Source organism: Lodderomyces beijingensis (assembly GCF_963989305.1).
Source record: "Lodderomyces beijingensis strain CBS 14171 genome assembly, chromosome: 4".
In the NCBI taxonomy this organism is placed as follows: domain Eukaryota; kingdom Fungi; phylum Ascomycota; class Pichiomycetes; order Serinales; family Debaryomycetaceae; genus Lodderomyces; species Lodderomyces beijingensis.
Genome location: NC_089973.1, coordinates 626,596 through 648,911, shown reverse-complemented (window position 1 = coordinate 648,911; position 22,316 = coordinate 626,596). Strand labels below are relative to the sequence as shown.

The following is a 22,316-nucleotide window of genomic DNA, read 5'->3' as shown; positions in this document are numbered from 1 at the left end:
TTGCAGTTGGACGACAATTTTAATTGTTTTTTTTTTTTGACTTGATTTACGACACTGGTAGCACGGTAGAGCCGTGGTAGTCGTGGTGGTGGTGGTGGTGGTATTTACAGTGACATCGCTATTTTTGCGCCAAACGCCCATCCAGTGAGCAGGTCGCGGTAGCTTTTCTCCCCTTCCACGTGAGAAGCTCTCGCTAAGTGACACGTCCCCGCCTCAATTGAGCGATACAAAATAAAGTCACACGCAACTTAACTCTCGGTATGGGTTTTTTCCAGTTCAGAAAGAAGGCGTGGGGAGTAAGGAGGGGGGGGGGGGGGTTCACGACACTCAATTATACTATTGGAACTCTTAACATCGTGCAATTTCACGACACGCCCGTAGCGTCAATCGAAACAGAAAAAGATAAAAGTACAGTTACTACTGCTACTACAACAGGGGAGGGGCGGCAGAGTGGTATCCATTTATCGACAAATTGCTTTTAAATTCGTCATCAAATTTTTACAGATTCTTTGTAGATATTAATAAAATGTATTATAGCAAATTGTTATATTAGCAAATGTTCCTTTGCCCTTGTTGTTCCAAAGCGAAGCATGACCCCATTCCTCTTTCCCCCCTCGCCAGGTCATTATATGACCATGAATAGCTTCACCTGCCCACGTTGACCTTGCTGGAGGAGAATTGCTTCAATGCACGGATAAACACAGCATAATTGACGTCCTTGTTATCGGGTTCCCAAAAGATCTCGGTCAATCTAATATGCCAGGGTGGATAATCTTGAAAATTTAAAGACGGGGCAAAGCAAATCAACAAGTCCGGCTCCGGGCCAACCAATTCAACCAATTCTTCATCAATCAAGTCGATGGTAATGTCGTTAATCGACAATTCCCCATTGACAGCTAGTTCGCTCATTGTTCTGGTCAATTCCACCAAAGTGGGCTTTCCATCAACTCTGCTCAATAGATCAATTTGCAAGTCAACCGGTTTTTGGCCTTCGGGGTTTTTGCCTATTGACTCGTCACTGTAAAGTATGAGGTTCTTGTGAGGCACCTTGATTGAAAACTTGGGCACAGCTTCGCTGCCGTAGTATGAAATGAAATTCCTCACCACGCTTTTGCTCAAGTCAACCACACCTTCGTAGTTCTGGTTGAGTGCACCCGTGTACTCGTAGATAACTAATCGGCCAATCCCGGCACTCACGGTCCACGCAGCCAACTCGCTAATCTGACTGATGAACCCATCCTTGCCACCATTTTCTTCGCCCTCTTCTTTCAAATCTAGTATGCACGCAACGGACTTGGGGATCTTCTTCAACTTGTTAACGTCATCGCGGATAATCTGGGGCGATTTGTTCGGGTAATAGGTCAAGGAAAGCACTTTCAAATAGCTCTTGCGGTAGGCGAATTGGAAGTTCTTGAAAATGGCAATCAAGAAGAAAATGTAAAGCAAGATCAAATGGCTGATGCAAAAGAAGAGCATCTCGGGTAGCGAGTTGGTGATTGGTTTCAATCCGGTGGTAAATAACCGGTGTGATAGTTGTAGCAGTATCCTAAAGAGGTTCAAATCACGATGTGCACTCGGTGGTGCCTTGCTTGCAGCTGGCTTCTCCATTGCCTTTTGCTGTAGCCTAACTTCACTGGTGATGTCTTTAAGCTTAGGATCTCCAGCAGTATTTAACCTTACATCATCTGCTATGGGTGTCTTGATTATCTCTACCATCGTGGACCGAGTTGAGGCGTTGAACACGTAACTTGACGGAGCAGGAGCAGAAGCAGTAGGAGTAGTAACTTTTGGTTGTAAAAAAAAAAAAAAATAAAAAAAAAACCTAATCGGAGTACCCTAAATGTCTATTATCGTATTGTATTGTAATATTCGTCATGTGTCATTTTATCTGCCACTACTGCTACTACCACCACCACCACCAACCATCTACATTGGTACGCTGTGAAACTCGCCAAAGAACAATACTAAGGCGAGAGTTGTATTGAGCAGAAGATCCGGTTGACAAACAGACAAACATAAAAACAAACAAAACGTGTTGTCCCTGCGATATTAGCTCAAGCAAACAACGTTATCTTCACAACGACCAACTGCTATGAGTTTTTTTTTTCTTCTTCTTTATTCCACTTTCGACGAACGATAATTTACGTTTCCGTTTGGGTTTCCTCTAGAAGTTTTTGGGGCCTTGATGTTCCACCTGGCGTAGAAGAGGTCTTGCTCAATATGGTGTCGTTCAATCGTCTCTTTTCGAGTTTAAAAGTTGTGTAAACTCCGACTTGTACTTCAACTTACCACAGCTCAATCTCTCTTTCAGAATCCATGGAAAATTTTGCAACCAAAAATGCAAAATTTAGTGTCTACTAAATCTTTTTTTTTATAGTTTTCTTTTTTTGAAAAGGCAGTGGGGCCAGGTCGGGCCCCGTCAGAGTTGAAGCAGATCAGCTGATAGCCACTGTACCCTTACATCTTGTTCTCCAGGTTGTTTCTGGTACCTGTTTTGGTTATCTAGCACCAAGTGCTCGCTTGTTATTGGCTGTTTACAACGATTCCAAACTGATAGGCTGGACAAAAAAAAAAAACCAAAAAAAAACAAAAAAAAAGCAAATAAGTGGCAACTAAGAAACAGGTTAGCTTATTCGTGAAAGAACCAACTCTTGAATTGAAGTTAAAGCCAGCAAAGTTAGGTTACCTTATTTTTTTTTTTTTTTTTTGATGTCAATCCTCAACGTGGTTATTTTGACTGTTTGTTTTACCAATTGTTAGAGGTTGACCCTCAGATTTACCCTGGACCAACAGCGCAAATGTATTACGAGTCAGACATAACGCTGATTTTTTTTTTTTGCTTTCCATAAGCACTATCAACTTGGAACTTTTCAGCAGTGATCATCATAGTATAAGTTTGTATCTAGAGTCGACTTCTCTACACGTTCTCCAGCAAATACTCATAAAAGTAGAGTAATATAAAGAGTGGCAAATGTGGATTGTTTCGCAACGCCACCACCCCTCAAGATATACCCTCATCTTTCCATCACCAATTGAACCCAAACACTCTCTTGTATTCTTTACAAAACCAACACATCCATCCAATACTATAGCTAACCTCGAAAGACTCATCAACTTCTTTTTTTTTCCAATTTGCATCGATCGAATCGCTGGTTGAAAATTCTAAACTTGCCTACTCATCCAAAAAATGGTCCGTAAACGCAGCCACTTAAAAAAAAAAAAAGACAAGCTTTACTAAGAAAGTCTCTCTTTTTAAATCATCATCATCAAAGGCGTGAAAGCTACCAAAATTCTTCACCCGCACCGCGAAAAAAAGGACTCCCAACTCTACCACTTAGTACTCCTTGAAGAAAGACAGAAGGTAATTAAATTATTATCCACACCCACACGTCTGCGACTCTCCAAAAACCCGCCCTTTTCCAGACAAGTTAACTATATACTCATCCAAACAAATAAAAAAAAGAAGAAGCATCATCACGACTTACAACTTTAATGCTATAGCTACACAAGCCACACTCTTGCATGATAGATAGACATCTCAGCTACCGAGACATACCAGATACGATATTTTTTTTCCCAAAGTTCCGAAACACCAAAGATGAGGCTATGGTCGTACATAAACCTGTTTCTATATGACAATACCATCGAGGAAGAGTACTACAAGAAACTACGGCAAAAGAGTTCCTCGAACTCGGCCTTGATAGTCGGGCTAGTCGCGGCGGTCGGTGGATTCATGTACGGCTACGACACGGGCTTGATCAACGATTTGTTGGAAATGCGTTACGTTTATACCCATTTCCCCAAGAGTGGGCAAAACTTTTCAACCCACGAACGAGCGATCACGGTTGCCTCGCTTTCGCTTGGGACTTTTATCGGGGCTCTCGTGGCACCGCTCATCTCGGACAACTATGGCAGGAAATTCTCCATCATATTCAGCAGTGGCGTAATCTTCAATATCGGCTGCGTTCTACAAATATGCTCGGTGGAACTTGCCCTTCTTTGTGTGGGGAGATTTGTGGTGGGCATAGCAGTGGGCATCTTATCAGCCATCGTGCCCTTATACCAGGCAGAGGCATCGCCCCGGTGGGTTAGAGGATCGGTTGTGTTCACCTACCAGTGGGCGATAACGTGGGGCTTTCTTATTGCAAGTGCCATTTGCCAAGGAACAAGAAGAATGACCAACTCCGGTTCGTATCGAATACCAATCGGCGTCCAATTTCTCTGGTCCACAATATTGGTAACGGGGATGCTGTTTTTGCCAGAGAGCCCGAGGTATTACGCGCAAAAGAATGATTTAAAGAAAGCACTCAAGTCGTTGAGCAAACTACGACGGTTGCCGCAAGATGACGACGACTTGATAGAAGAACTAGTTGAAATCAAGGCAAATTACGATTACGAAATGTCGTTTGGCAAAACCAACGTTTGGGATTGTTTTAGAAGCGGAGGCGGTCGCCATAAACAGAGATTGCGTATGTTGACCGGGATGGGGGTTCAGTTTTTCCAGCAGTGCTCTGGTGTCAACTTTATTTTTTACTATGGAGTCAATTTTTTCAGCTCCGCGGGCGTCCTGAACTACTACATCATGTCCTTGATTACTTATGTTGTCAATGTTGTTTTCACGATCCCCGGTATCATTTTAATTGATACAGTTGGTAGACGCCCGTTGTTGTTTTGGGGAGGAATTGGTATGGCAGCATCAAATTTCATCATTGCCATTGCTGGTGTCAGTGTTCACGACCGACACGTTAGTGCTAGTTTATGCGTGTCGTTTGCATGTGTCTTTATTCTTTTTTTTGCCAGCACATGGGGCGGCTGCACATGGGCTCTATGCTCGGATATATTCAGTATATCGATTCGACAGAAGGCGGTGTCGATAGCAGCCGCCACCAATTGGCTAGTCAACTTTGTGTTTGCCTACATCACGCCTTACTTGATCGACACTGGATCTCACACTGCCGCATTGGGAAGCAAGATTTTTTTCATTTGGGGTAGTTTGAACGTTGCTGGCACTGTGTTTATTTACTTTACCGTTTATGAGACCAAGGGGTTGAAGTTGGAAGAAGTTGATTACATGTATGCCCATTGTGACAATGCGAAAACTTCAAAGCATTTCAAGTCGACCAAGATCCAGTACGACCAGATGAATGAGAATTACGATCTTCTTGTCAACCCGCCTAACCCAGTGACGGCTTCGTCTAATAACTCGTCTCCTGACGAAAAAGATGTACAAGAGGAGACTGTGTTTCCTCAGAAGCTGCAAAATGGGAATGAAGAGTTGTTGATTATCCCTTACAACAACAACCGCCTTTCTCCTTCCTCAACAAACTCGCTGGATGAAAAAATGAGGTCGAGGGGAAAAAGAAAATTTTCGCTAGGCTCCAACTTGACCTCCCTCAATTCGTCAAGGACTACTGCTCAGCCATTGTCGTCGCAAGGGAGCGCCGATTACCAGATTTACCTTGAGTCGTTGAAGAAGCAGTATTCGCAGCACTACAACAATTCAAACAGTTTGATCAGAAACCTTTCGTCTAGCAAATCATACGAGCTAACCAGCCATCCGGGACACAATCTGCAATTGCAAGATTTTGAAGGACCAGATTTTGTCCAAGTAGACGAGAACCTCGTTGCGGCTGCAAACATTAATGAGAACATCCCTACTACCATTATTGCTGCTCCATTTTTCAATCAGCCGCCAACTGACTCTGATTCTGACGATGACGATGACGATGATGAAGAAGAAGATGACGACCATGATGAAGAACGACTTGACCCGAGTAGAGGAAACGAAGTCATTACCAAACAAGATATCCACGCCAGCGTGGTTGCAGAAGAAATAGTGCCAAAAAATGGAGTAATCGGTCACAACGAATCAGCATAGTGTTCCATGCAAGAAGGACCACTGACATAACTAAAATTGATACGCCCACTTCCGCAGAAGCTGGTGCCAAGCAACATCCAACCGAAAAGCATAAAATAAAGACACTCCCATCTTCCCGTTTCAATTCGAATGAAGAAAAAAAAAAAGTAAAACAAAACAAAAGTTATTCCATATTACAGACCCACATGAAAAAGGTCTATTTCACTTCTTCAGTTCTTCTTTACATAAATATATATATTAGAGTCTTATCACGTTTAGAGGACATTTTTCAGCTACACTTTTTGTTTTTTTCACTCTGGAGTGTAAGCATGCACATATGATCTCTGGTGTGTGTGTGCGTGATTTTTTTTCGTGGAGCAAGAACGCACGCCAGTTTTGAGTTCAGAACACATCTGGATACCTCTCGCCGTCCTCCTTCAACTTAGAGGTGCATTGAAAAAAACCAACCACGGGCCGCCACTCTCTTCAAATCCAAACTTACCTCCCCTCCGCCCGCCGACACGACAATGGCATCATCAACAGACGAAACTCAAGCTAAGCAACACCCACTCCACAACGCAATCAAAGAAGGAAACACCAAGCTTGCCGAACACTTGATCCAAACTGACCCCGCGCTACTATACAGCAAGGACGAAGACGAGCGCACGCCGCTCCACTGGGCCTGTTCGCGAGACAACACCCACCTAGTCCGCTACATCCTCGACCACACCCCATCAAAGCTAGACCTCGATGAATTCACCGACTCGAGCGGATGGACACCGTTGCATATTGCTGCTTCCATTGGCAACGTTGAGATCCTTAATTTGCTAATGCATCACGAAGTCGAAGTTGATGTTGATGCCGTGACCAACACCGGCACGACGCCGCTTCAGTTGTCGATTTCCAAGCAGCACTTGCCATTTGTGCGTGCTTTACTCGGGGAGTTTGGCGCCAACGCGAGGAAAAAGGATAAGTTGGGCATGAGTGCGCTCCATCGTGCTGCTGCTGGGGGAAACTTGGCGTTGGTGCAGGAGGTTGTTGAGCATGGTAAGAATGTTAATGTTAACGCCAAGGATAACCAAGGTTGGAGCGCGTTGCACCATGCGCTCGCTGAGGGCAATGGAGACGTGGCTGTGTGGCTTGTGCGGGAAGGTGGTGCTGATGTTAATTTGGTGGATGATGACGGGTTGAAGCCTGCGCAAGTTAGCGTTGATGAGAAAGTAGGGCGGTATTTCTTGGAGCAGATTGGACAGCCATTGGCTCAGTAATGGACAAAATAAAAATTGAAAATGGAAATTGGAAACTGTGGGGTATGGACTGTGTGTTGAAGTGGCTGATGATCAAAAAAAAAAAAAAAAAAAAAAGGGAAAAGGAAAAATTGGAGTCAGGTGTTTGGACAAGTGCCGAGATGGACGTCAATTGAAACCGTCGGCTCCGCAAGTGATTGGAAGAGCGTGTCATCAATTGTTATTTACGACTGTGCGGTCACATGTGGAAAGAGAGGACCGGCGACCCTTGGCGTATGCGTTTAATTAATTGAGATCTACATGTCTAGACTAATCACCACAGGCCATCATTGGTCACTCCCCTCAATCCCTTTCACCGGGTTAAACGCATCTAGATTGCCGAGTTGAAAAGTTGTTTGACATGCGATTTCTTCTAGGCACCACTACGTCATCGTTTTTCTGTTCTTTTTTTTTGCCACCTCGACTCTGTAGATCATCTGGTCATCTATCATCGTTTTTTTTTAAGCCCTTGCATGCTGTTCCCCTTCCTCCTCTTTCTCTTTCCCCCCTTCAACTGATTCACGTACCCACCGGTGTTTGAAAACGTAGAGACGTATTTTGTGTAAGAACGCAATTTTCGGCTACAAGAGAAAAAAAGAAAAACCAAAAATTTGCAACCTTTTTTCTCATGTCCGAAATCCGGAGTCCTCGGAAATAACTTGGAGTGCTCAACTTCAGCTGGGACCATATATCAACGGTATTGAAAAAGGGAAATAGAAGAGGTGACAGACGTTCTTTTCTTTTTGTTAATTTGCAGGTACATCACATACTCTACCACGGCTATAGTTGTGCGCTTCGTTCTCGTTCCTCGTGTAGCTTCTCTTTCAAGTCACGGCAGATACGGAAAGAGGTTAATTGGTTGTGGTTAGTTTTGCGAGGGAGGGTTTCTGTTTTGGAATGCACCGGATGCGGTATGGGGAAAAAAAAGGAAGGTGTGGAAGGTTTTTGTCTCGACGTTTGCCAAAAGCCTTCTATCCATCAAAGGCGTTTTGTTCATGGCTATAGACGAGGCTCTAGCTCTCGGCTATCTCTATCTTTTCAATCAATTGCGAGAAAATTGGCAAGAGGTGCAGAATTTGCTCTCTCACCTTTCACATTTCACATTTCCCCGGTCACTCCATGACATGGCATTCTCGGCAATAAAAGAAGAGAAAGAAAATAGAATGCTGCTGTATGCTTGAGGCAAGAAAAACGGATGTTAAAGCCGATTGACTGTCTTTCTCTCTCGTCGATGTCAATAGACAGACGTCATAAATGCTAGCTAATAATTAATTTTATTTCATGCGTTGTCTGCCGTGTTGCTATGTGAGTGCGTAGTTGTCTGGACGTGCGACTGTGCCGTCAAAGACATTCCTTCTCGAACCTGGGCAAATATGCAAGTAGGTGTTTGTTGCATACCTGCAAATTGCAAAAAAAACAAAAAAAAAAAAAAATTCCTTGCTTTGTGTTGGCAGCAATATTAAGAAAATCAGTGGGCAACGCAAAGAGTGACGAGATGACATGATGATAAAGACGTGTGATTAATTGAATGAATCCTCCTCCCCCACCTGTTGTCAACTCAGGTGAGCGAGTTGAGTCTCGAAGCCGATGAAATGATGGAAATCACATCATTCTCAAAGTCACAACAAAATGTTCAAAGTCCGGTTTCGTGCAGTTTCAACAGTTTGGGCATCTCGGCTAATTTGACTAAGTTTGGGGGGAATGTCGAGAGAGGCTCTTCATTAGATTTCACGAAATTGAAATAAAAAGCAGGGGACAAAAGGAGGGCCACACCCAACCTTTTACAACTCATTTCGATAACAAAGATGGACTTTTTTTAATATATTTTTTTTGTCGTATCTATATTTCATCCAAAGGAAGTTGGAAAGTATCCTGATTGGGATGAAACCAAACTCAACTTAGACAAGAAAGTAAAAGTAGGTCGACAATTTAGCTATTGTTCCAATACTAAAAAAGGCTCACAATTTCAACCTTGGCCTTATAAAAAACAAAGACAGAGGACAAGAGAGCAGAAGTTACGCACGAGGCCCAAAACGCAAAAGCAACTCTAATAGCTTGGAGTCGGACTCTTTTTTTTTTCTTCTTCTTCATCATTCAGCCGAGTGAGCCATTGGAGGGGGGTTTAGCAAGCGGCTTTCTTGTGCCCACGTTAAAGCCATCAACAACCTCTTTTTTTTGTTCTTTTCTTGCTAGATACCCCAGACTTGAGACTGTCCAGGTTGTTATTACGTCAGATACGATCGAGACGTCTAGGTCGTTCCGGAACAAGACGTTGCTACTTTTTTTGCTACGGAAGTTGTCACATGAAAGCAGCAATATTGTGGTGTACGGGAAATTCTGCTGCTGCTGCTTTTCCCGTTTCGAGCCGGCTTCACAATATGCGAGGAATGATCGAATTAGGGTAAAAGAATAATGGGACCGGAAGGGTTAGAAAAGAAGTGAGCCCTTTCTCTCATCTCTGGGCTCCAAGTTTGCTTCATTCATTCCTTGCCTTGCGCTGATTAAAAGAGCTCAAGACAGCTCGAAACAAAGAGCTGTTCATTTTCTCGTCCCAAGAGTGTAAAGCGTTGAAAGCTTGTAGTGAATCATGGCCTCGGGTCACTTCTTCACTTTTTCATCTGCTAAAGCGGTATTTTGGAGCTTTTACAACCGAAAGTGCCAAATTTTTCTTTTTTTTTTGCCTCGCCATCGGTTGCGAGAGATCGTTATTTTCTACCCCCCTTCCTCCCCACGGAACCTATCGCAATCTCGCTTTTCTGCCCCCAAACAAAGTCACGACGATTCAAGCCAAGTTTGCTTTGCTATTTAATTTCGAATTTTGAAAGAGTTTTCAACGAGAAAGGACCCCCTTATGATTACGCTCATGATTCTTTCCATTTTATTCTACTTGGGTTCCATAGAAAAACAGAGACCCATTCATGATTGTGTATAATGATGTGCGTTTAATAGCGTCCTTTTTCTTTTTTGCTTTTTTTCCTCCGGCTTGTTATTGATTTGTCTTTATGGCGATTGAATGCAGATATTTTACGCTTTGTTGGTAATGGTGACGGCAGCAGTGGCGGACAACATACCGACAGTAGACGACAGTGAAGGACAGAGGGGGGGGGACGGCACACAGAATTTGGGTTGGGATTGTAGTTGGAATTGTATCTGGCGTGGTGTAGTTGGAGCCTCATAGTCAAAAAGTCTCTGCACGTAGTCAGTGTTAAAGTTAGAGTTTCCCTTTTAGTTTCCATCCAAAACAATCCTGTTGCAGACACCAAACTTTTTCTCTCCTTCAGACTCTCTTCTACAGGAACGATGTCATCATCATCATTATCACCCACCATGATCACTCACGGACTCACTCGCTGACCGACTTAGTTCGGCTAAGTTCAATACAACTCGGTACAACTCAATTCAATCATCCACAGCGCAATCTCCCTTTTTTTTTAAATCTTATAAGCTAACGCAAAACTAAGATTGCTCTCCCAGTTTTTTCTCTTCTATGTGAGCTAAAAATTCTGCCCTACTTCTTCCCCCCTGGTAGTGAGAGCACAGCGGCCACCCACTCACCACCACTGGCCAAATTTTTTTTTTTTTTAAATCTGCATAGTTGAGGGTTAGTAGCACTCACATAGACATAGACACCATACATTTGCACAATGTCATCATCATCTTCTCTTATTACCCTATTAACCAAACAAGATGGACAACAAAACTTGCGTAGAGGAAGGGCAAGGTTCAGATTCTAAAACGTGACTTAGTAAGTAATTTATGTAAGTTTCTCTCTCCCGTCTTGTCTCTTTTGCTATTTGACGGGTAGAGTATGTATAAATTCAATTTCATTTCCCCTCCAAAAGTTGTCAATCCAGGAATTTCCCCTTTCCTTTCTTTCCTTTCTTTCTTGTTCTTTTCTTTCTTGCCGTTCTTCATCATCGTGCTCATTCATCAGTAAGTTTTTTCGACATATCCAGTGTAGACTACCAATACCACTACCGTCCTGCTGCAGAAAAAACACACACATATACCACCCACGCACGCAAGCAAGTTCAATCTCATACCTTCCACAGATATATATATATATATATACCTATATTTATAACCACAGCTTATTTATAATCGATTCACAATGTTGGCAATTGGAGACGTTATCTTGAGAGCTTTCAACTTTGTCTTTTTGGCTGTTGCCTTGGGTTTGACCGGTTCTTTGGCAGCAACCACAGTTACCCACCACAACCCACAAGTGAACTTTTCCGTCTTTGCAGCAGCTTTCGGTTTGTTGACCTCGTCCTTTTACGGTGTCTTTGCCTTTTTCATTGAAGCATTTGCATGGCCAGTCATTTTGTTCATTTTTGACTTTTTGAACTTTGTTTTCACTTTTGCTGGTGCCACTGCCATTGCTGCTGCCATCAGAGCCCACTCATGTAACAACCAAGCATACTTGGACCGCAACACCATCAACCAAGGCTCAGAGGGAAGATGCAGAAAGGCTCAAGCTTCCACTGCATTCTTGTACTTTTCCGCTTTTATCTTTATCTTTTCCATGGTTTTCAGTGCCGTCTCATTGGCTAAGGGCGGCTTGTTTGGCGGCTCTTCAAGAAGATCTGCTCCAAGAACCGGTGTCCCATCAATGTCGCAAGCTTAAGTTTGTTTGAGTTGAAAACTTATCAGCTACAATCTACAAGTGTATTGTTACTACACACTATTACTTAAAAAAAAAGAAAATCCGCATAATTGAAACCTGACCACCACCATCACTACCAACACCACCATCACTACCAACACCACCATCATCAAGCCGACATGACTCAGATGGCAAGATAAAAACGAAAAAAAAGAGCAAACAACTTTTTACAATACAATATCCCATCATTATACTTTTTTAACATTCATTTACTACCCCGTTAACATTTTTTTCGAAATCTCATGCAAGCAAATGAGAGGACATATTATGGGAACGACTTTAAAGGAAAGCGAAACAGCGTTTGTTACAAAATCTTGCCGAGATTTCAGAGGAAGAGGAAGATGGAGAAGAGATTTTGAATCTATGAAGAGAAGAGAGGTATATCGCATACACACATCAATTTGAAAATGAAACTCGTGGAGGCAAAAAATGCCATCCTCATTTCGCGAAGTGATGTGTTTATGCTGCCGCTGCTTTCATCTTTTTTTTTGTTTTTTGTATTTGCTTGTTTTGAATTTCAATTAATTCCAACCTTTTAATTACAGCCTTTTTTATTTCATCAAATGAGTTTTTGTCACTATTTGTACCTAATACAAACATGTCTTTATATCTAAAATCTTGCCGTGCTTTTGCATCTTGTAGATTTGTAGATATGTAGATGTAGAGATTGGGAGATTGAGAGTGAGACTTTGCAATTGACCGACGGGGGAGGGGGGGGGGGGGGACCTACTCCGAGGTTTGGAATTTGGAATCCTATTGTCTCACAGGGTCACATCTTAAATTGCTCTCGAAGCAAGAGTAGCATAGTTCACCGGCTTCGTTTGCTGTGGGAGTAAAAAAAAAATGACGCATCAAATTGCACCGACATTCCGACATCCAACTCCTCTCCCACGACAGAGCCATTTCAGACGCAATTCAAGAACCTCAAGTTGCGGTTGTCAAAATTGATGATGTCCGAGTGCAGTATCCGCAACGCATGGCACATACACTTGCGCATCACTTGATCGGTCATTTCTCTTTGTTTCTTGGGGGGGGGGGGGGAATTATTTTGGGCTACCTTGAAAAAAAAGGGCTTGGATGCGTGACTGCTCGTTTTTTGTCCGGTGACTCAAACATGGTGCGCAATCTTCAGGGGGTAGGGGGTGTTGAGGGCAATGTGGGATTTCACTCTTGATAGCTTTCTTGTATTGAAGAGGCACGACGATGGATTAGTCCTAGACCGCACTCCCATGCGCAGAGTAGAGACTCAGTGAGTAGATTCAATTCTATAAATTCTAGCAAAAATTCAAACTACTTTCGATTCTTACGCAGCTTCTTCTCCCGCTCGTAATCATTGCGCTCCTTGCCTTCTTCACTTTGAATCGAATTGTAAATGTGAGCCATCTTGCGGTGATAGTCATCGTACATTTGTTTCTTCTCGCCGATTTGTTCTCTTGCCAAAAACCGGTTTTCGTATCTGATATCCTTGAGGGCCGCTTTCTGTTCCTTTTTAAGCTGGGCTTTGACCTTTGCGAGCTGTTGGCGCTCGGCGTTGGGGTCGTATGATTTCTTGTCGGGGTTGAAATTCTCTTCAAATTTAGGGGCATAGGTGGCGATACCGATGGCTTTATGGTGTTGCAACTCAAGCGGTCTACGTGAGTTTGCAGATGCTTTGCAGAGTTTGGTGAATTTTTCAAGGTATGGGGTGGTGATCGCTGTGTATTTGGTGAGGTGTTTGAGCAAAACGAGGAAAGAACTGAGGATTTCAATGAGTGATGGTTTGTCTCTCCATAAAGACACTGCCTTGTCCATGATTGTGATGAGCTTCAAAAGCAAATTGACCTTGAGTGTTTCTGAATTTGCCTCACTTGCAGAAAAGACTTCTTCAAGGGATATGGAGGTGATTGAGGGATCCTCTGGAGGGTACTTGGCCGACTTCACCAAGTTGAGGCTTGAATTTGGATTTCTCATCGACAAGACCTTGTTGACATCAACTTGTTCTGGTTGCGGCACCAAGCTCAAAAATGCAAATTCGATAAAATTGACAATTTCAGGATCAAACCTCTTGGCAAACCTCTGGTACGTGAGCAAAACGTCCGTCAAAAACACCCCCTGGGCTAATGCTTTCAAATCATCTTTGCTTCTGTAAATCACATTACTCAAAATTTGATTCATCAAGATCAAAGACGGGGTCACTATCAAGTGGTAATGATCCGAAGTTGAAAATAAAAATGCAACAATGACGAAAAAAGTCAAGTCCGAGGGCTGCAATTTTGCCAGCGTTGTTGACTCGACTCGCGATTCGATATCACCAATATACTGCCTCATTGTCTCCACCAATTGCTCGTTATATGTCGAGCTGAGTCTTTTCAAAACGGTCAATATCGGCTGCAAGGGTTCAAACTTGTTAGCCAAATGAAGCGCGTATTCAAAGATTATGCTCACGAATTGGTTCATTTTTTCCTTGTTGCCCATCGCTAGGTTGGGCTTGTAGGCATCGCAAATCTTTTGCACATGTTGAGCTTGTTTTTCAGGGTTTAGTGAGGATACTTGTTGAATGAAATCCTCCACATTTAAAGGCATGACAACAGGAGCGGATTTCCGGGAAACTGGCTTGCGATTAGAAACCCCTTCACTCTCCTCTTTTCCCTCGTCATCATCATCATCATCTTCTTCTTCTTCTCCCTCTTCTTCCTCTTCCTCATCGCCATCTCCCTTTATCCTAAACCCGTCCTCCTCATTTTCACTATCGCCACCCCAAAAACCATTCACGTCGTCATCATTTTCATCTAAATCATCGCCTTCTGCAGCCCTCGCACTGACAAACCCTTCCATTCGTCTCAACCTATCTTGTTCTAGTTTCTGCCTTTTTTCTTCGTGCTCGCGATGCAATTCCTCTTCTGTTTTTGTCCTGTCTGCAGGGACTGCTCTTCTATCATAAGTCAACTCTCTGACCCTGCTATCATACTCCCTGTCCTCTGGAGTTTTCTTATTCATCCCTGGTGCCGAGGATTGTTGAACACCTCTCAAATCGTCCATGACGTCGCCAAAGTCCTCATCCAATTCATCAATTTGATCCTGCGTCTTGGCAAAAGTCTGCTGTCTTTGCTGCTTGTAAAATTTGGACTTGGCGATAATCTCCTTCATCACTTCATTCTTGCTCTTTTTCCGCTGTGGTTCCTGTGCTGCATCTCCTTGTTCTTCTCCTCCACGAACGAGCCTATCTTCATCGACATAGTTGATTGTGTTCTCGTCATCGAAAGATAACGCATGGCCACTATGAGTCAATTGAAACCCTCCATTATTATCATCATCATCTTCATCATCATCTTCTTCTTCTTCCTCGCTTTCTAATGAATAGAGACCTCTTTTCTTGCCTCGCGTATTTGCAGTAGCAGCTTGTCTTTCCCTAGTGAACCTCGCCAACATTTTCTCCTCTTGAGATAACCCAACGTCATTCTCACCAAATCTCTTATCCAAAATGCCTCCCGTGCGGCCCTTTTTGCGTTTCTCTAAATCATACTGCAGTTTCATTTGCTTTTGCATGGCGCCCTTTTTCGCAGTGGCGTCATTATGTTGTTTTGACCCGACCTTGACAAATTCTTTACCTGCAGTAATGGAAACGTCATGCTTGGATCTATTGATTCGCTGGTCAAATTTATTAAACTCTGATCGCACGTTGAAAAGATTCTGTTTCTGCAAGTCTCTATCTACTTCGTTGCGTCTGCTCGTCTTTGACTTTTTCGATTTTTTTGTGTTTGTTTGCCCTAGGAGGCCCTTTTCCCTGAGGGCCGATTTAAGCTGTTTGAGCTGTGAGCCTGCCATGTCAATAAAATATTCGGCAGAGGCTAGTGTTACTGTGTAGCTTCTAAACGGGGGGGAAACACGTCACACGTCAGATGTATATGGTCCTTGATGCCTAAAAGTTCTCTAGCTTGAATTTTTCGAAGTTGACATCAATAACTCATCTCTTCTTTTCCCCAAAGTGGAAACAGTGCGGCGTCGCTCCTCTTCGTCTCTTCTCTTTTTCTTTTTGGTTTTTTTTCCCTGTGAGACAATGCACGACGTTGCTTGTCGTGTCGGCTTTTTTTTCTCGCGACATGACACACATGTGGAGTGGTTGCAAAAGAGATATTCTAAGACGTGGGCTGGGTAGAGTTATTGTTTTAGCTGCAAAAACAACCCTATATAAATTCCCCATAAGTTTAATAATTTCCAAGGAATTAACCTACCAACCTGCAGCCGTGGGTCGCTTCGGGAGAAGCGACAACCCCAAAGCAGTGTCAGTTTATGAAACTTCTATTCAGTCGTAAAAGAGGAAGCTCACGGGATTTTTTTTCTTTTTTTTTTTCTTTTCCACAGGTAAACGTTGTCATTGGCAAATGCAGACGCAAGTGAGCCAAGGAAGATAATTCGAGGGAGTTTGAGGCAAAAAAAGAACGATTTGAGCACCGACCCCAAGCTCGCCACCACTTGATCAGTCCAAAGCCTCTGATCTAACTGTTGATGCAAGAGAGACCATTACCTTTTCTTTTTCGTTGGTATAGGACCTGACATCAGAATGAGTTTGAACAGTACATGTTTGAAGCAACTTGGCTTCAGACGTAAGAGCCGCTATTGCCAAATTTGGAAGCGTAAGATTTTACTTGCAAACAAAAGTGCGTTGTTAATGGTCCAGGAAAAAAAACACATATAAAGAGATTCAGCTTTCGATGCGGCATTAGTGATTCCTTCTTCTTTTTTTTTTTTTTATTTTTTATTGTTGGCACGCAAGAGAAGTCGGTCCTATTGGTACCCCGCTTACGATGAGGAATAGTTCAAGTAGTCGCGACCAAAGTCCGAGATCTTACCCAAGTTTGCTGTTTTTTGAAGTAATATGAAAAGACAGTGGTAGGAAAGGGGAGAGGGGAGAAGAGGAAATAGGAAACGTGTACGTACAGGAATCCCGGATAGAGCTGCGAATCCGGCTATTGGACAATTATAATTGAAAAGTCCGTTGCACGTCATCATCGGTTTTTCAAAGCCAGGCAACATGAAGATATAGATGGTTTGAACAAATAGACTGCTGTCAACCAGAATAGAACTTTTAGGTTGCTAATGTTATAACAATTGAAGCGCAGAAACAGCTCCAATGCAATAGCAAGATGGCACCATTTCTACCGCCCGCCTTGTGTAACCAAAAAAGCAAAAAAAAAAGAAAACCGGTTGGTGAAAACATCGCCACCACCACCACCAACAAGCTGCCCCAGGAGTTAAAGCAAAAAGAAAAAAAAAACACACAACAACAACGGCAACAAATTGCTGCATATCGAGCTGTCGTGAAAAATACGAAAAGATGCTGGGCTAGGTTATATCGCTAGTTGGAGCCGGTGATCCACTTTGGAAATGAAATTTCCAAAGTCAAAATGTCACAAGTGAAAGAAAAACAGCAACAACAAGAACAACGACAGGGAGATGGCGTGGCTGGAGGATGTTCAGTGATGGGATCTGATGATTTCCATGTGAGTCAGTCAGAGATGCCTTGCAAAAGTACGACAAACACACATACACACACACACATGCTACCGAACGCGGCTGCTGCTAACTGGCAGCCTACTAGCCCACTAGCCTACTTACACTAACGACAAAAATACGAATTGTAGCAACTGATCAAAAATAATTCTGCAGCTAAATAATACCTTATCAAGTCAAGTCATAAACCGACTCATCGTCCGGTCCAAGGAAGAGAAAACGAGGTAATAATACTTCAAACCCCGTTTCGGCTTGAATAATAATCGCAACAACTGCAACAACGACAATATAATAATAAAGCAACAGTATCTCGAGCCCCTTTGCTTTGACCCCTAACCCTCTCCCCTTATACCCTTTCTCCCTTGGCCTCGATCTCGACTCTCGGACACCGCCCGTGGAAAGTGCTTATTTGCTCACACCGCCACTCCCTCCTCTCTAAGAAAAAACTAAAATTCGTCAAAAAGAAAGAGACCAGAATGCATGGAGATCTGCGTCAGGGCAAATTCATATCCAACAACTCGACCCCAGCCAAAGGAGACTCTCAGAATACACGGTTGCCTGTTACGCTGGAAAAAAATAATAGAGCATGTCTCAAGTTGGCTGGGGGGCCCTGTTATGAGCTGCTGCGTTCCGTATGGCTCACCTGACCCACCCTCAACTTCTTTCTTTTCTTTTTCTTCTCCTACCCTCTCCTTCAGCTTGGAGGCCAGAGCAAACACTACACACACAAGAATCTCAGCCCCAAACCCATAACTTTCGAAGTTTCTTCTGCTTTTGAAATACCAGCGAAAACCAACCTTGCGAGTAGAAGAAACAACAGAGGCGCTCGTTTTGGAGAGAGATTATCGAGAAAAAAAAGGCGTTCATCATTTGCTCTAATACAGATTTTTTGCTAACCACAAATCTCACACCACTTGCACAAAGTTCGAACTTGGAATAGAATACACTTCTAAAGGCGGTTGAATTCAGGTCGGCATCGTCTTGTTTTGTCTTGTCTTGTCTTGCCTTGAGTACCAGAGACAAGCGTTTCCATCAAGAATCTAAACTCAAGCAAAACTATACCCTTCAAACTTGGTTGTTTTTTATCTTCGTTTTTTTTTTGTTTTTTCGTTTATTGGAATAGGCTTTGCGCCCTCGGACTTTTTCATGGTTGGCATACATCTACTGTTGAACTATACCCGTTAGAAATCAAAGAAAAAGAAAAGAAAAAGCATTCAGAAAAGTTTGGTCAACTGGCTCCATCGGAAAAGCAGCCCGAGTTCTCAAAACTCCACCGACAATATGCGAAGACTTCGAGTTGGGATCCGACCGCAGTTGATGGTGTTGGTTGGGGTTGCGTCCTTGCTCTCTCTTTTGATCTTGGGGTTGGTGACAGGTATCTACTTTAGCAACAACTTGAAAAGTCTACGATCCGAACGTCTTGAAGTCATATCCCAACTAAAAGCTACCCAACTACTGCAAGCAGTCACTTTTCTAGATATCACAATCACCTCGATGGCACAGGTTGACACAATCGTCAATCCATTGCAAGAGGCAGAAGGTGGGAATACCCTGTCGCTCTTGTACAGCGATGTGCATGACCTCTTTAACCAGTACATGATGACTGATATCGTCATCTCAGCCAGGCTCTACAACAAGGACTTGGAAATCGTTGAGAGCACTCAAAATGAGACCACACCTTTGACACCGGAAACAAAAGAGGCTTTATTCCCAATCCCCGAAGGTGGGCCTTTGCCGCCAATGGTTCTGGAGTATGCCAACTACTCCTTTTATTATACAGGACCCACTTCAAATTTGAATAATGACACGGATACCCACTACTATGCTGGTGCCACGATATCTGTCATGGGAGGCCGCGACAAAGAGGACATCATTGGCTATCTATCTGTTATTCTTAGCGCAGACACGATTATGCACGCGTTACAGACGAGCGGCTCCGATTATTGGGCGTTGGCTGTTCGACCTGTTTACGAAGGAAACACTTTGGACTACAATCAAAATGTCAGTCAGACTTTGGTGGCGTTTGAGACTGTTTTTTTAAACAGCGGAGGGATCATCAAAGTTGGTGTCTCTTACAACATAGATGAAAGTTCTTTTATCTCAAAGGCTTTTAAAACAAACGCGACAAAGGGAATCGACACCAACTTTAAAGGGGTGTCCGGTGATCGGTTATCTGCCAGTTATCGACGTGTGACTTTCAGTAATTGGAACTGGTTGGTCATCACTGCGCAAAAGGCATCGAGCTTCAATGCACCGGTGACGCGAATAAAGAAAATTATCATTGGTGTGGTGATTGGTGTCGGAGTGTTTATGTGTCTCTTGACATTCACGCTAGCGGTGTGGTTTATTCGGCCGATTACTCGATTGCAAGTTGCAACAATGTCAATCACGCTGTACAAGAGGGAACAAGATAACAATGGTCCAAACGCAGACGGGACTGTAGCTGATGAGAAATTGGTGAAGCGCAATAGCGTGCACACAACATCCTCCAATGGCTCGGGATCCGTTTATTCTTCGGGTATTAGATTGCCGTCGCGAATACCGAGGTCCAAGATGTTTTTCAAAGATGAGCTAACGGAATTAACCGACGCTTTCAACATCATGACCGAAGAGCTCGAGAAGCAATACACGCATTTGGAAGATCGCGTCAAGTTACGAACTAGGGAACTAGAAGCATCAAAGATTGAAGCCGAGGCTGCCAATGAAGCAAAGACGGTCTTCATCGCCAACATCTCGCACGAGTTGCGCACGCCCTTGAATGGTATATTGGGCATGGCCTCTATCGCCATGGAAGAAGAAGACCAGTCGAGAATGAAGGATTCTTTAAAGTTGATTTACAGGTCCGGGGAGTTGTTGTTGCACATCTTGACCGAGTTGTTGACATATTCAAAGAATACATTGAACCGGTCGAAATTGGAAAAATCCAATTTCCAAATACTTGAAATCTCGTACCAGATCCAGTCCATCTTTATGAAATTGGCCAACGATCAGCGAGTAAACTTTAAGATTTTGGTTAAACCTAACATCTTTAGAAAGCTAATCCTTTATGGCGACTCCAACCGGATTATCCAGATCATCATGAATCTCGTTTCAAACTCCCTCAAGTTTACCCCTGTGGATGGATCGGTTGTTGTTTCATTCAAGTTGCTAGGTGAATACGATCTCAAAAGGAGCGAAGAGGACCAGTATGAACACGTTTATGTAATGCCACTGGCCGAGGAGCCGAAGCAGGTGAAGCAGTTGTCTCCAGTTATAGAATTTGACCGCGCAAGTGACTATTTTGCCCCTAAACCAGTGGCTGCTAAACCTCAAACAAACATTGACGAATTAACAAATTTTAATGACTATAACAATAACAATAACAATAACATAAATGACAAAGAGATCGGTGGTGCTAGTATCAAGGATGCCAATGATGACGACGATGATGCAAACAGCATCACTACCCTTTCAACTACACAGTACGAAAAAAATATCTTTGAATCTCAATTCACGCACAAGCCGTTGTCACCACCGCCTAGTCTCAGCCCGGGGCAATCTCTAGAAAGAGTCCCCACTAGAACCAGCCGCACTCCCTCGGTTACCACAATACATGACCAGACAAGCATCAACAGGCTTAACTTGACGCCAAACTCCCACGAATACCGCAGCTACCCCAAGTTGGACAAAAAGTCTGATTTCGACTCCGACATGGCAAACAACGAAGTTGTCAAGAACGACAAGACTTTTAAAATCAGAAACATGTACAAACCAAAGACTTGGGTGGTTCAAATTGACGTCAAGGATACAGGTTCAGGAATCGAGCCTACGTTGCAGGAAAAAGTGTTTGAGCCCTTTGTGCAGGGCGATCAAACATTGAGCAGGAGCTATGGAGGAACAGGGTTGGGTCTTAGTATTTGTCGGCAATTGGCCAAGATGATGAAGGGCACATTAACCTTAAAGTCTACGCTTGGCAAGGGGTCTACATTCACGCTCACTTTGCCCTTGCCGCAAACTGGGGAAATCGTAATTCCGCCGCAAGACTTGGAGGCATTCTGTACCGATGAGTTTAACCCAAATGCCAAAAGCAATCGAAAAGTGGTATTTGATGATGGTCCAGTGGTGGTGGTTGATGAAAATGGCCATGCGGAAAACGGCGAACCAGCAGTTAGCCGCAACGGGAGCACGGATCTGCTGCATGAGAGTGATAAACTCTCGGATAAGTCAAGGCCGTCGTCTACATCGTCCACGGCATCTGCCGTGGGCTCGGAAACTGCATCAATGAAACTCAACAGATCTATCTTTGCAGATAAATCGCAGTTGCTCCAGCAAACATCTACAGGTACTGCCGATTCCGTGCGCACAGGCAAAGGCTCTAGCACAGCCACAGGTACTGCCAAGTCATCACCCGATGAAGAGTCATTTTCTATTGTTCGCGAAATCACAAAGATCAAGATTCTCATTGCCGAAGACAATAAAGTGAACCAAGAGGTCATCAAGCGCATGTTGCGCCTTGAAGGATTCACCAATCTCACCATGGCGTGCAACGGTGCTGAAGCAATTGACTTTGTCAAGGCCAGCATTGAAAATGAGCACAGCGAACCCTTTGGACTCATCTTTATGGACGTGCAAATGCCGCGTATTGATGGATTGTTAGCGACCAAGATGATCCGCCAGAATTTGCACTATAAAAGACCCATTATTGCTCTAACTGCATTTGCAGACGAGAGCAACGTTAAAGAGTGTTATAATTGCGGCATGGATGGGTTCTTGTCGAAGCCGATCAAGAGGAGCAATTTGAAAAAAATCTTTCAGCAGTTTGGTCCTCATTTGATAAATGATATTCTCGAGGCGGGCCATTTGGAAGGCGATGCCAGCACGAGACACAATGCTAAAAGCAGCAGCGTCGTTAGCGGGGCAATAGATGAAGCGAGCGAAGTTACAGTTGGAGTCAGCTTGACTTCAAACGATGCCACCGTTGTGGCATGAAAAAAGGAAAAAATGAGGTCCTTTCCAATAGGGAAACAAGTCCAAATCA

At 43.4% G+C, this 22,316-nt stretch overlaps 6 protein-coding genes across 6 annotated transcripts; 4 read left to right on the top strand and 2 right to left on the bottom strand. All coding sequences in view use genetic code 12, as the record gives it.

The window, feature by feature from the left end:
• Window positions 1-645: 645 nt before the first annotated feature.
• Window positions 646-1,716, bottom strand: LODBEIA_P33350 (uncharacterized protein; the record flags this gene model as incomplete). The annotated part of the gene is made up of 1 exon (XM_066973434.1): window positions 646-1,716. The coding sequence occupies one exon, from the start codon at window positions 1,714-1,716 to the stop codon at window positions 646-648; it is 1,071 nt and encodes a 356-aa protein (XP_066830273.1).
• A 1,882-nt stretch (window positions 1,717-3,598) lies between these two features.
• LODBEIA_P33340 (uncharacterized protein) lies at window positions 3,599-5,878 on the top strand (the record flags this gene model as incomplete). The annotated part of the gene is made up of 1 exon (XM_066973433.1): window positions 3,599-5,878. One exon carries the CDS (start codon window positions 3,599-3,601, stop codon window positions 5,876-5,878), a length of 2,280 nt encoding a protein of 759 aa, XP_066830272.1.
• A 506-nt stretch (window positions 5,879-6,384) lies between these two features.
• On the top strand, window positions 6,385-7,125 carry LODBEIA_P33330 (uncharacterized protein; the record flags this gene model as incomplete). The annotated part of the gene is made up of 1 exon (XM_066973432.1): window positions 6,385-7,125. The coding sequence occupies one exon, from the start codon at window positions 6,385-6,387 to the stop codon at window positions 7,123-7,125; it is 741 nt and encodes a 246-aa protein (XP_066830271.1).
• Window positions 7,126-11,254: 4,129 nt separating this feature from the next.
• Window positions 11,255-11,770, top strand: LODBEIA_P33320 (uncharacterized protein; the record flags this gene model as incomplete). The annotated part of the gene is made up of 1 exon (XM_066973431.1): window positions 11,255-11,770. The coding sequence occupies one exon, from the start codon at window positions 11,255-11,257 to the stop codon at window positions 11,768-11,770; it is 516 nt and encodes a 171-aa protein (XP_066830270.1).
• Window positions 11,771-13,099: 1,329 nt separating this feature from the next.
• LODBEIA_P33310 (uncharacterized protein) lies at window positions 13,100-15,613 on the bottom strand (the record flags this gene model as incomplete). Its single annotated transcript, XM_066973430.1, has 1 exon — window positions 13,100-15,613. The coding sequence occupies one exon, from the start codon at window positions 15,611-15,613 to the stop codon at window positions 13,100-13,102; it is 2,514 nt and encodes an 837-aa protein (XP_066830269.1).
• A 2,967-nt stretch (window positions 15,614-18,580) lies between these two features.
• On the top strand, window positions 18,581-22,267 carry LODBEIA_P33300 (uncharacterized protein; the record flags this gene model as incomplete). The annotated part of the gene is made up of 1 exon (XM_066973429.1): window positions 18,581-22,267. The coding sequence occupies one exon, from the start codon at window positions 18,581-18,583 to the stop codon at window positions 22,265-22,267; it is 3,687 nt and encodes a 1,228-aa protein (XP_066830268.1).
• Between the last annotated feature and the right edge of the window lie 49 nt (window positions 22,268-22,316).